This window comes from Grammomys surdaster, unplaced genomic scaffold, assembly GCF_004785775.1.
Source record: "Grammomys surdaster isolate TR1022 unplaced genomic scaffold, NIH_TR_1.0 166, whole genome shotgun sequence".
In the NCBI taxonomy this organism is placed as follows: Eukaryota; Metazoa; Chordata; class Mammalia; order Rodentia; family Muridae; genus Grammomys; species Grammomys surdaster.
This window is the reverse complement of record NW_021604614.1, coordinates 12,279,022-12,292,643: the sequence shown is the minus strand read 5'-3', so window position 1 is coordinate 12,292,643 and position 13,622 is coordinate 12,279,022. Positions and strand designations below refer to the sequence as shown.

The 13,622-nt window shown below is 48.9% G+C and overlaps 1 protein-coding gene across 10 annotated transcripts in view; it reads right to left on the bottom strand.

Annotated features, from left to right (window-relative positions):
• Positions 1 to 13,622, bottom strand: part of Pitpnm2 (phosphatidylinositol transfer protein membrane associated 2) — a 132,167-nt gene that overhangs the window by 22,942 nt on the left and 95,603 nt on the right. For 9 of the 10 annotated variants that reach the window (XM_028765863.1, XM_028765864.1, XM_028765872.1 and 6 more), the window contains 3 exons: positions 11,816 to 11,992; positions 2,147 to 2,361; positions 760 to 881 (listed from right to left, as the gene is read on the bottom strand). In XM_028765863.1, coding sequence (XP_028621696.1) covers positions 760 to 881; positions 2,147 to 2,361; positions 11,816 to 11,893 — 415 coding nt within the window. In that variant the 5' untranslated portion in view covers positions 11,894 to 11,992. Of the gene's footprint in view, positions 1 to 759; positions 882 to 2,146; positions 2,362 to 11,815; positions 11,993 to 12,151; positions 12,247 to 13,622 lie in introns of those variants that run through there. The other variant, XM_028765865.1, reaches the window with a different exon arrangement.

Here is a 13,622-nt window from a genome sequence, read left to right as displayed (position 1 = left end):
TGTGTGTGTGTGTGTGTGTGTGTGTGTGCATGTCACTGGGGATTAGACCTAGTGCCTCACGTGTGCTATATGAATGTTCTATCATTGGGCTATATCACCAACCCTATTTATACTCTTTATTTTGAGACAAGGTTGTACACTAAGTTGTCCAGGCAGGCTTTGAACTTGTGATCCTTCCATCTTAGCCCATACTATATGGCCCAGGTCTTGTAGCTTTCTCTGTAGTCAGCTTGAGAAATCACGGTGCACATGTGCAGTTAAGTGAGCCGGTAAACCAATGGGAGAAGGGTTTCCATGAAGAACGATAGGGTAGGGAGGACACACAGGGGGTTGGAATCTTTCCAGAGCAGGGTGGCATTTTAGACAGAGTAGAACTGGGAGCCCAGACAGTCCTTGTAGCACTGGTGCTGGACTGAGGTGGGATCTCGGGACCACTAGGGTGCCTGCTGGGGACAGGGGACTACTGTGGAGGTGATAGAGAATCTGGAGCCTGAGGTCACTCCAGGTCCAGACAATACAATATGGGCCAAGCCCACCCATGGTATTCTCAAACGGCATGTACACTTATAGAGAGGAAAAAGTCGACAGTCTTGGCATGCACATCAAGAGCATGGAAGTCTGTCCTGCCTCACTCTGCCCTGCCCCCCAGCTGAGAATCCAATGTACTCTCAGGATGAGATCAGGCAAGGGCAGAGGGCCACAGCCGGGGTGGCCTGGGGGTGGGAGTGCTACCTGCAGAGCTTCAGCCTTCATGCTTACCTGTTACCAGCTGGTTCTTTTCCACGGGAGACAGGTTGAACACATTATTGTTTTCCCCAGTGTCTGTCTTATAAAAGGTTTCAATGTCAATGGAGAACTTCTCCACAAAGGGGCAGGTGAACCTGAGAGAAAGAACATCCACTGGGACTGTACCCTGGAGGGACTGTGACTAGTTAACAGCCTGTCAGACCACACTGGAAACCAGCAAGGTGACCAGGTGGGTTGAATGAGAATAGCCCCCACATATGTCTGAGTTCTTAGTCCCTAGTTGATGGACCTGTTTGGGAAGGATTATGAGGTGTGGCCTTGTTGGCAGAGGTACGGCATTGAGGGTGGGCTTTGAGGTTTCAAAAGCCCACACCGTCCCTGGTTAGTGCTCTCTCTTTGCTTCAAGCTTGTGGAGAAGGTGAAAGCTCTCAGCTACTGCTCCAGCACTATTACCGCCTGCCTGCCATGATGGTCATGGACTCATCCTCTGAAACTGTAAGCCTCAATAATGTCTTTCTCCTACAAGTTTACTTGGTCATGGTGTCTCTTCACAGCAGTAAAAATGTCAATAAGGCACTGCAGACAGGGTTGGCTAGGATGTAATAGGGAAGTCTCTTTCCTATATTACCATCTTGTCCAAAGACTGGCCAAGAGAGCTTTGGGGAGAGAGAGACAGGGATGAGATCTGATGAACTTCCTTGGTAGCTTCTAGAAGCCCCACATATGGTATCCATGTGAGTAGGTTTGGTAGAAATGCATACACAGCTACAATGGCAGTGTGCTATAGTCAGCAGATCTGCCCGACACTCCTGGCTCACACCTGCACTAAGCCCACTCTGACAATAGAATGGCTCCTCTCTGGGATGGAGAAGAACTCTCTGAAATCCTAAACTAGCTGCCAGGACTCTCCAGGAGTGGGGTTTGTTGGGAGGAAGCCCTGGGAGACTAGAGAGGATTGCCCTTGGTCAGTGCGAGCTAGCACTGAGAAGCAAAAAGTGAAGAACTCCTGCTGGAGTCCTGAGAAAAGTCCTGCTACTGTGTATTAAACACTGCTACAGCAGCTGAGTGTCCCAAGGGTGGGAGACCTTGGACCATCTGGTCTACCTTCAGTTCATACTTCTTCCCAGCAGGCTGTCTCTGTCTATGGGAACTTAGTGAATGTTTATTCCCTGAACTTTCCTGCTTGCATGACCTCAATTGGTATTTCTGGGAGGCAGGCATCCAGGGGCATCCTTCCCTTTCCTGCATGTGACCAACTATAAGCCATTAGGGGACATATGTGAGACAGGGTTTGATACTTTCAGGGGAGCCAGAGTTGAACCTGCCAGGAGAGTTCCTGGATACATGTGGCAGAGTTCCTCCAGCAGATGGCATGCTGAGGAGGCAGAGGCAGACGCACCTTGTTCGGGTATAAGGGTAGGCATTCCAGGACTCCTCCACCACCCGCAAAGCTGCCTTGGGCAAGATGGAGCGAAACCAGCCCGGAATGTGCATGCCCACATGATACACCTTGTGGGTGTACTGCCCAGAGCCTCCAGGACCATCTGTGTAGGGCCGGTTCTCCAGGATCTCCACTCCGCTGCCTTGTCCGTAGGTCTCATTTCTGCTCTTCTTCTGTGGGGGCAAACATGTTGATGTTCAGTCAAAGTACTTTGCACAAGAGAAGGGGCTCAGAGGACTGAGAACAGGAAAGATCTCTGGCCTTGGGGTTGGCTCCTTCGGTGTCATTTCAGGACACCCTAGCCTCCTACATCTACACTGTGGCTCCATGACCCCAAGCCTCCTGATGGAAGTGAAAAGAGTCCCGGATTTCCTCTTTGAGGTCCAAGTATTAAAAAGCATACATCATCTATTCTGACTCCTACCTATCCTAGGAATGAGCACCAAGATGTACGCTTTGCCTAATCTTTGAGACAGGGTCTCTGGCTGACCGGAACTTCCTATGTAGACCAGATCTGCCTTCCCAGCCTCCTGAGTGCTAGGATTAAAGGTAAGCATTGCCACATCTGGCCTCTTCTTTCTTTCTTTCCTTTGAGACAAGGTCATTCTATATAGCCCGAGATTTGCATTTCTTCTGACTCAGCCTCCAACTGGGATTAAGTATTTGCCACCATGCCAGTGTTGGATGGCTGCTTTTCTGCTTCCACTCAGTTTTGGACTGTTTGTTCCAGCCACAATAATTAGGCAAGAAAAATAAATAATAAGAGGCATCCACACTGGGAAAGAAAAAGTAAACCATCTTAGTTTGCTGAGGACATAATCTTTATATAGAGAACTCCAAGGAATTTTCCTTAATTCTCTTAGGCTTAATTAAATGCACTCAGCAATGCTTCAGAACACAAAATTAACACACAAAGTGGAAGAACACAAAAAGGAAACTGGTTGTGTTTCCAACAGCGTTTTCAACAACAAACAGGGATATGTTTAAATAGAGAAGCGAGACGCTTGTACACTGAAGACCACGAACCCAAAAGAAATCAAAGACCTAAAAACTGGAAAAGCATCCATCCTTTCTGCAGAGGTTAGGAGATGCAATACTGTTAAGACAACAATAATCCCCAGAAAGCCTGCAGGTCCTGTACAATCTCTAGCAAAGTTCTAGTGGCTTTTTCTTTCTTTCCTTCCTTCCTTCCTTCCTTCCTTCCTTCCTTCCTTCCTTCCTTCCTTCCTTCCTTTTGTAGGAGCAAATGGATGTTGAAATTCATGTTATTGCAGGAGATCCCATAGCTGAAACAAACAAACAAACAAACAAACAAACAACCCTAAAGCAAGCTGGAAACTCATACCTCCCAGTGTCACACAATCTTATACTTGAGTGCCTCGTTATTCAGTGGCCAGAAGGTGGATGCCATCCATCTGACCACCAGCTGAAGAAAGGGTATACACTGGACCAGGGAGATGGCTCAGCGGGTCAGAGTGCTTGCTGTGCACACATGTGGACCTGAGTTCGGATCCCTGGGAGCCATGTAAAGCCACGTGTGGCTGAATGCTTGCCCATAACTCCAGCACTGTGGACGGCAGAGACAAGTTCAGTAAGAGAACTGTCTCACAATAATAAGGCAGCAAATAGTAGAACAGGCCTCTGGCCTCTGCATGTTAAGACACTTTGCTCGTGACTGTAGGAGTCCTTGGGGTATACAGGTTTGCTGGAGGCTGAGAAAGTTCTGTTTCTAGACCTGGCACTGCTCACGAGGGTATATTCACTTGATGTGAGCCCACCACAGTGGTACTATGAATCATGTACTTCCTGTACATGCAAAAGTTTTAATTAAAGGTAATGAATGATGGTCAAGTGCTTGGCCCTAACTGGGACATATACATCACCCATCCAAGGCTCCAGGAACATTGTGGAATTGGGGACAGAAAGAATGTAAAAGCCTGAGGGTGGGGAGGTGTGCCACAAAAAGCCGTCTTCTGGTCATTCTGTTCGTGAGCTCACTGCAGCCAAATGATCCAAAGCTGTACAGGACTGGGGGAAGGACTCAGGAGGGACGGTGGCAGTTGATGGCAGTGTGGGGAGGGGCTGTCGCTGTCTTCAATGGTGTAGCCACTGATAAGTAGCCTATGCTACAGGAAACAACCTCCCGCCATGCTAATACAAGTAACCCTGATTAGACTCACTGGGCCACATGCACACAAAGGGACATAAAACTAGGAGGGGCCTTCTACAGAAGAAGGGTCTCGGTGGGACGGAGCGGGTTTGAGACAGTGCAGCAATAAGGGGTAGAGACAACTAAAGTCCACTATGCACATGTAGAAAATGGTAAAAAAATTAATGTTTAAAAAGTGGAGAGTGGCATGGTGCTCATACTTGGGATTCTAGCAGAGGCAGGGGAATTATGAATTCCAGTTCAGCCTGGCCTATTTCACAAATTCCCCCTGAAAACACCCACCACCAAAACCAAAAACCAAAGATGGCTCAGTGGGTAGGGTACCTGCCGCCAAGCCTGACAGTGGAAGGGAAAACGGACTCCTGAAAGTTGCCCTCTGACTTCCATGCATGTATCATGGAATACATGTCTCTGACCGTCTAACCCCCAAATAAGGGAAAATAATGGTTTTTGTTTGTTTATTTTGGTTTTTTTTGGGGGAGGGGTGTTTGAGAGACTCTATGTCAACTTGGCTCATTATGTAGAATGTAGACCAGGCTCACAGAGATCAGCCTGCCTTTGCCTTTCTCTCTCTCTCTCTCTCTCTTTCATTTTTTTAAAAAAGATTTTATTTATAGGAGTACACTATCGCTGTCTTCAGACACACCATAAGAGGGCATTGGATCTCATTACAGATGGTTGTGAGCCACCATGTGGTTGCTGGGACTTGAACTCAGGGCTTCTGAAAGAACGGTCACTGCTCTTAACCACTGAGCCATCTCTCCTTTTTTTTTTTTTTTTTTGCCTTTCAAGTGTTGGGATTAAAGGTGTGTGCCTTCATGCCTGGCCCAAATAAACGTAATTTTTTAAAGTGAAAAGAAATCTAGAAATAGCCAAACCAATGAGAAATCTGTTTCAGAGTCATACTACAAAGGAATCTCTACTGCCACAAGAAGCTTGGGCTTTTGAGGACAGCCACTGGTCCTTGTGTGCCTCTGGAGTAAGTGTGAGTGTGGTCTGCATGGCTCCAGAGTCCAGATAGCCTCTGGTTTGTTTCTGAGACAGGAGTGAGGGTACAGGCTCAGATAACCCTCCATTCCCCATGCCTGGAGGCCTGGGAACACTGGTGAGGAGGGCCCAGCTGTTTGACGTAGGCGTTGATGCTGTCATATGGTATCGAGGACAGAGAAGAGCTGGCCTTGGATCTGTAAGGCATCAGATAGGACCACTCATGGGAAACACCGGGGCTGAGATGTACATGCTGTGGGCAATGAAAGAGCTGCAGAGATGTGGGGCTCCGGAGGGGATGTCCAGCTTGAGTAGACACCTTCCAGACCCTATCTCGGTCTGCACCTCATCCTCAAATGGTAAAACGGGCAGTCCATTCTGTAAGTGAGGAGACTGAGGTACAGGGTACTAGGGGCAGCTCACCCAAGGCCTCTGGGACAGTGTGGAGACAGAGAGGAAAAAGCTGCTAAAAGCTTGAATCTCAGAAACTGCACAAGCATCCCCTCCTGCTGAGTGGGTTTGGTCCCAGGCTACTGGTCTGTAAGAGAGAGGCCAGCCATGCTGGTGGTGCTGGCAGATACCATGTGTATGCAGGGATGTGTATGCCTTGCTGCCTCCTCCAGGCTGCTGCCAGAGTTCTTCTCTTCAGAACATCTAGACCACATAAGCCCTGCTTTGAGCCATCACTCTTCAGTCTCCCAGGTGAGCAATGCTGTTATACCTGATTTACTTCAGAGAGGCCCATAACAGGGGCTGTCTGGAGAGACCCCTAGGAGTGATACTGGGGTGGAATTATCTGTCCAGGGATCAGCATCTAACTACGGAGCCTGAGGACTGTGGCCCACTACTGGGCTGCTGGTCAGGATGGACATGTGACTTTTCTGTGCACACATGTGAGACATGCGTGTATGTGTGTGTGAGCCAAGAGTGCATGGATTCAGAGCTCTGCTGGACAAGACAGAAGGACAATGTTCTTACAGCTGCCCGTGGATGGATGTGGTATCTTACACCTGTACTCTCTGCATTTGGGAAGCTCAGCCCGCAGGACTGCTGTGTATTTTGAGGTCAGCTTGGACTACACAGTGAGAATCTGTCTAAAGAGAAAACTAATGGGGGTAGGGGACAGACAGACAGAGACTTACTAGGAGGACATTCCATTTGTCATGCGTGGAGACGCTGAGGAACAGGAATCAGGTCTGATCCCTCCCACTCAGCCAGAGTGACAGAGAAGCTAGGAGGCAGCAGAGGTTTTGGCATCACATAGGACCATACACTCCCTAATGGACATGACTCTCTTGCTGGCTACTGTTGACAGCTCATTAACAACCCATTTCCTGATGCAAGAGCTAAAACTCTTAGAAGAAATAAGTTTTTATGACCTTGGATTGGACAACGGTTTATAAATGTGACACTAACTGTTAAGATTGTTTTTAAGACAATCTTAGCTGGAAAGGGGAAGGGAGGCGTGGTCTGATCTTAGGTGGGGCCATGTTTATTGATAGCAAGGGGCACCTTCTTGCTCATGGGTGCCAAGGGCCAAAATGCCTACAGGGGAAGATGGATAGGATGCACTCCCTTACAGAGACAGAACTGGGCAGAAATGACTTCCATAGTCCACAGGGGAAGCTGGAAGTATAGTCCTTCAGCAGGAAACTAGAAAAAAACATAAATCACACATGCACACAAAACAGATAAACAGGACTTAATGAAAATAACATGCTCTAAAGAAAGAAAGTTAAAAGAACTCATGTAATGATAGAGAAAACACGTCAATGATGTGATCTGATGCCAGGAATTTGGATCCAAGAGAGTGCCTACTACTCAACAACAGACAAATAACACACTTCACAAATGGCCCAAGGACTAGAACAGTCACGTCTCCACAGAAGACATGCAAATGGCCACTGAGTGTCTGAAGGATGCTCAACAACACAAATGAAAAACACAAACTGAAACCAGTGAGCTAGCACCTTGAACCCACTGGGATGGCTACAAAGGTAAGCAATGGCAAATGAGGGAAACAAAGGAGGCCCTGTGGCTAGTGGAGGCAGAAACAGTATAGCAGTTCCTCAGACTAGCGATTTTACTCTCAACACACTCAAAACATGGGGAAATATATTGAACCTCTGTGGTGGTCACTTTCAACTATGAACTTAGCACAAGGTAGAGTTGCCATGGGAAGAAAGCCTCACGGAGTTGTTCTGTCCCTTCCTCATAGGGGCTAAAGCTGGTGATGTCCTTCAGGCATAGGGTACCCAAGCTGCTGACATCACCAGGTGAGGGCTATGGATGGTTGCAGTCACTCAGTGAGATGGGTATAGAGACTTGTGGGCCTTAAGGGCTGGAATCTACGCAGCAACCCTATATAGCACTAGGGTACCTCCATGGAATAGATGGAGAGAGGGTGGCCAAATGAACGAATAACCAATGGGGTCTAGTCTTCACGATCGTCAGGAATTCTGAAGGTGCTGTCCTCTACCCCTGGGACTCCACTGACCACAGCAGTGAAGGGGGGAAACACTCCTCACATAGGTGTGGCTCAGCCATACCAGACAAACAAGCTCCCTTAGCTTCCGCTGTGCGCTACCCACAGAGGAAGCCACACTCACATGCTTGCCCATGACTATTCCTAGGGAGTATGTAGTGCTGCCCACTCCTGGAGTCTTGGGTGGGCAAACAGCCTTCAACCTCCATGGGACTGCTGGAGAAGGAGAGCTGCAAAAAGAGAAACGCCTCCCTAGCAGTGCCTCAGAACTGTCCAGGGTACTGATCACGCAAGCCCCTCTGCCCATCCCCAGGACAAAAAGGTCTGGCTGAGCACTCTCTAGAGGACAGCACACAGGGCAGTGATTTCCACTAGCCATCACATTGCTGGTACAGAGCCTCAGGCAGAGGAATGGCTCTGACTTGCTGGCTTTGTCTTTCCCACAGCCTGTTCCAGCTGCTGCCAGATAAACCTCCTTGGTCCTCTTTCCCTGGGAATGTAGCTGTGGAAGACGCTGGCTGGCTCTTACAGCATCTGCTTGGGGTGTACCTAGACCTGTCTCCCACTTCTCAGCCTTAGCCACTCCTGCCTGGCTTTCATTTGGTACATCTACAGTTTTCCCTAAAATAGTCTTTGTACAGGTGGGGACAGAACACCGTGTTACTGTGGTACAACTGGCACACAGTGAGCTGTGCACACATTCAGGTACAGCCTATGACTGTCATATATATTCACCCTCCAGTGGTACGGGCCCTCAGGAACTCTGGGTTCCGAGTCACAGAAGACAAACACCATAGCAGAAGCAGAGGGAGTGAGCAGAGAAGCAGACAGGGGCAGGAGCTAGGAAAGAGGCACTCATAGCCCCTGTAGCAGCAGAGAATGCTGGGTATAGAAATGATCTACTGGCCACAATGAGATGAGTAGAGCCTCCAGAGATAGAAATCTGGCTGTGAGTGGGCGTCTTAGGAACAGGCAGGACATAAGCACACAGGCTCCATCCCCCACATTTGGATTGCCTTAGCTGGCCTCTTGCTGAGCCACTTGTTCTGCCCTTAGGCCTGTTGGCTACAGCTCACTCCACTTTCAACAAGGACCAGCTAGGAGAAGGGCTGGGGCAGAGTAGGCCTCCTCAGGTGCCTCCCTCCTTCTTCTGGATGAACAGCATTTTGTTTTCCCTCACTATCCCCTGTACTCTGGCCAAGCATGGGCTCCCTCATATCTGCGACTGAAAGTGGATTCTTCCTGACCCTGTCAGAAGCTCAAAGCCTTCTAAGAGCCGACAGGCCCTCTGGAAGGTGGGGGAGCTAAGTTCCAAATTTAGCTCAATTTTCCCATCTATAAACAGCAAAGTTTATTTTGAGAGCCCTTCCAGGGCACTGCCATTTAAGAAACTAGCTTATGTAAGAAACTGAGGGGCCAAGCATAGTGGTGCATGTCTTTAATCCTAGGACTCATGAGGCAGAGGCAGGAGAATCTCTAAGTTTGAGACCAGCCTGGTCTTACAGAGTGAGTTCCAGGATAGCCAGGGTTACACAGAGAAACCTTGTCTTGAAAAACAAAACACAAACAAAACAAAAATCAAATAGTAATTAATACCCAGGAAGACTCACTTGTTTCCCAGAGCCAGAACTCAAGCCAGGTTCAGCTGGGAAAGCCTACACTTCCACCTATAGAGTAAGATCGTTAGCTGTGCTACTGTCTGGAAACAGACCACACCTCAACCTCTAGAAAGCTGATATACTGGGGTCCCTGATATCAAGATGAAATTGTGGTCTTTCTGTTTGAAACGGTAGGCTTTGCCACTCAGGGACTCAACTCACCTTGCCTTTCTGCCACTGTGGCCCATGAGGAAAGGCTGGAAGACAACCTTCGTTATTTGGGCAGAGCATGGGGTCCACTCACAGAGAACACAGTTTTAAAGGGACTACACTGGCCATGAAAGCTTCCAGAGAAGTATATCATACCTCTATGGGCCTTTCAGGCTGATGGACACTGGAGTGGGGCTGTGCAAGGTATGTAGATGGATGTGTGCACATTTATGCACATGTGAACACATCTGTACATGTATATGCTAGCCATGCTTCCCAGCCTCCCTCTGGGCATGATAGCTAGCACTTGGCCCGGACAGTCCTCTTGTGACAATATCTGGCGTGCTCACCATTCTGTCCTTTGCAACCACACACTTGCTCACTGGAAGGGGTATGGGGAAAGACTTTGGAAGTTCACAGCAACAGAGAGGGGCACTTGTGACAATGGTGTAGACACGTATGACCTATCAAGGAGGAGACGCTTCTGCTTACTACAGTCTCAGCTAGCAGATCAACATTCATCAAAAGTATAAATTGGCTCAGTGGACCGTGTGGTCCGGATACAGATGCTGTGGATCACTTCACAATTAAATTGACTGGAAACACAAGGACTGATGCTGGGGAATGACAGGCGTCCGGAGCTGCTGAGTAACGGTGATTCCACACTTGAGAGATACTCTGGGGCTGGAGGTCATGCTGCTGGACCCTGAATGCCCAGCTTGGGGAGCCACTGGGACTGCACCACCATGACCATGGGTCACTGCTGGAGAGGGAATGTAGAAGCCACAGACACATGGCAGCCTCAGCGGATGAGTCTGGTCCTTGAACAGACTGAGTTATTTCTAGAGTGCTCAGGGCTAGGGCCTGATTTAAGCTCTTTCTCTCCCGCTCTCTAGAAATAATTAAGGGGTAAGTGGTTCAAGAGGGAATTGAGAGGCGCTTCTGAAGCATCTCAGAGCAAACAGTCCCCCAGAGAGGCTGGGGGCACTTCCTGCTCATTTCCCAGCCAAATCTCTCCTGTGGGAGCTGGCTAAACTCTAGTTGCTTCAAGCTCCTTAGATAGGTTCTGGGTCCCTAGGCTGAAGGTGCAAGCCTTTCAGAAAGGGGGGAAGCTGGGCATGGTGGGGCACTCACTCCACTTAATCCCAGTGCATGGGAGGCAGAGGCAGGTGGCTCTCTGTGAGTTTGAGGCCAGCCTGGTTTACAGAGTGAGTTTCAGGACAGCCAGGGCTGTTATACAGAGAGACCCTGTCTAGAAAAACAAAAACAAACAAAACAACCCAGGTAGGGGGTGGAAGCTCTGAAGGCTGTACCCTTCCCCGAGCCCTAAATACTGAAGGTTCAGGGATGACGCAAGGACTAGAGGTTTATACACAGAGAAGCCAATAAGGTACAGGTCCCAGTGGACAACAGGAACAAGAGGCTCCAATATATCCAGAAGAGCTAGAGTCAAGCCAAGAGATGGCTCATAATTGGTGTGGAGGCTCTGGGCCCTAGGCATGGAGGAAAATCTCTAGGATTGGTGAGAGGATAGCTGTAAAGCGGGGACGGAAAGTTCTGTAGAGCAAGAACTCCAGTCAATACCTCAGCAATGTGGGCAGTGGGCAGGTCTGACATTTGGGTGAGAAGCATCTGGAATGAACGCTAGGGCTTGGGGAATGTGTTCTCAGCTGGTCAGGCATTGAGGAAAGAGTTCGTGGAGTTTCGTTGGAGTGGGCATGACTAAACTTGTGATATATCTCATTACACTGTCAGACAGTGGGCGTCAGGAGCCAGGCTGTGTGCTCCCGTACGATCTCTTAGCCCCTCTTGCCTCACATCCCCGTCTTAAATGTGTCTCCTCCAATTCCTACACTGAAGCTCCAACTCCCGGCGTGATAATCTACGGAGGCTGAATATCTGTGGATTACTTAAGATTTATACAGCAGCATGGGAATAGGTCCTCCACGAAGGGACTAACGTACTTATAGGTAGAAGAAAGACTGCCATCACATGCCCAAACCCAGTGTGAGAACACGGGAAGCTCAGGAAGAGAGGTTCCTGTCAGAAACCCACCCTGCCATGCCTTTATCTTGGAAGTAGCTTCCAAAACAGTAATGGGGAGTCTGTGGCAGTACCCAGTAGTGTAGGCTGAGACTGATCCAACTTAACCTGGTCCAGCCGCCTCCCGGACTCACCTGTATCATGTACAGCTGGGCGATGCGGTATTCCTCCACGGTCATTGGCAGGGGAATCCGGTATTCCTTTATGATCATCTTGGAGTCCACGCCTTCCGGGCGGCAGGGAACTGAGTGCTTGTGGGGACTTTCTAGGCAAGATTCCTTAAATAACCATGACAGAATTCAATGAAGACCCTAGAGAGAGAGAGAAAGAGAGGAAAAAAAACCAAAAAACAGGAGAATCACTTTGTGCAATCTGGTGGGTGTGCTAACAGAGGAAAGCCAAGGTCTAGACCTGAGGCTAGAATTCTAGTCTCAATCCTCTCAGGCCAACGGTGAGAGGAAATTCCTCACCTCTCCAGCCTGCGTTTCCTTGTTTGCTGAGCAGTCTTGAAGAGAGCTGCCACCCAAGGACTCAGAGACAGGCTGTGTGACCTCTCCCATCAACGGTCTCTGGGTAGTAAAGGTCATGGTTGCCTCAGAGGTTCAGTACTGTCAAGTGGAGGCTGAGCACAGGTTTCCCAGATGGGGAGGGGTTGGACAGGATCACGTCAGTGATGGCCGTCATGGTTCACGGTGGCCTGGGGCTGGTTAAGGGGTAAGAGTAGCTCAGGGTACTAATCTATATATAAACATTGCCATGGCTCTATAGCACATGGGTTTCCAGTGAGCTGAGAAACTTCAGATCTGCCAAAAGGATGGAAAGAAACCCTTCACAATACTTAGGTCCAGAAATGGACCAGCGCTGTCCTGTGTCAGCCAAAATTACTTCTTCGCATAATACATAATTTAACCCAAAGCTCATAGGTGTCACCGACTCAAGTTCCCACATTCATTTGGGTTATCATCCACATATCTCTACAAATCCTACGAAGTTGAAGCTGCATCTGTTGGCCAGAGAAAAGGCCTAGAGCAGCAGGCAGACTCAGAGCCGGTGTACTCCCTCACTGCACCAGGGTAAGTACAATGACATGTATGTCACATTTTATCATTTGAGCCGTGGAACTCAGACACTCTATGGCAGTCTAGGCTGGCCATGCTTCCAGGCTCTTCATCAGTCACTCACAGCAGACCACCTGCTCTCTTGCCTTCCTGGCCTACCAGGCCAGGCTGCAGGCTTCTAGCCTAGGGTCAAAGTAGGATGTGCAGGCTAGACAAAGCATGTTCTTTAAAGGTCTCGGTCCCTCAAAGACGTCCAGGGATGAAATCTTAAGAGGCTGGTCAGCTGTGGACACCAGTCGTCTCTTAGCTTTCAGAGGCTCTGTGGGCACATCTCTAAAAACAAGTACATAATGACACTCTCTCCAGAGACAAGCTGTAACCACACAGATGGTGTCCACCCTTCCACACGGGGACCAAAGACAGAGACACAGTGCCAACACTAAAGGCATAGGATTCTGGGTGGCTCCCTCAACCCAGGAGAGTGAGGTTATAAGCAAAGCTTAGTCCTAAGAGCACTCTGAGAACTGTCAGACAGTGAAGACCAAGACTGCAGCTCCATTGCAGGCTGGGTGAAACACGGGGACTGTGTTGTGCTTACAAGGAACTACGGCAGCAAGCAGGCAGGCAGGGAGCTACTCAGACAGTAGGAAGGGACAAATAACTAGCACTGTTACCACCAAGTGTACAGTGATCAATAGCGACAGAGAGGACTCAGTTCTCAAAGTGACAAAATGTGACAGGGTCACAGGGTGGCATTCCCTGTGGGATCTAACTGCAAAACTTAACATTATTTTCCCAGTTGTGTGGCCCCTAGGATACGCTGCTGTGAGGGAGGGAAGAAAAGAAAGACAGAAACTTAGTATATACACTGCTCAGGTGAGCG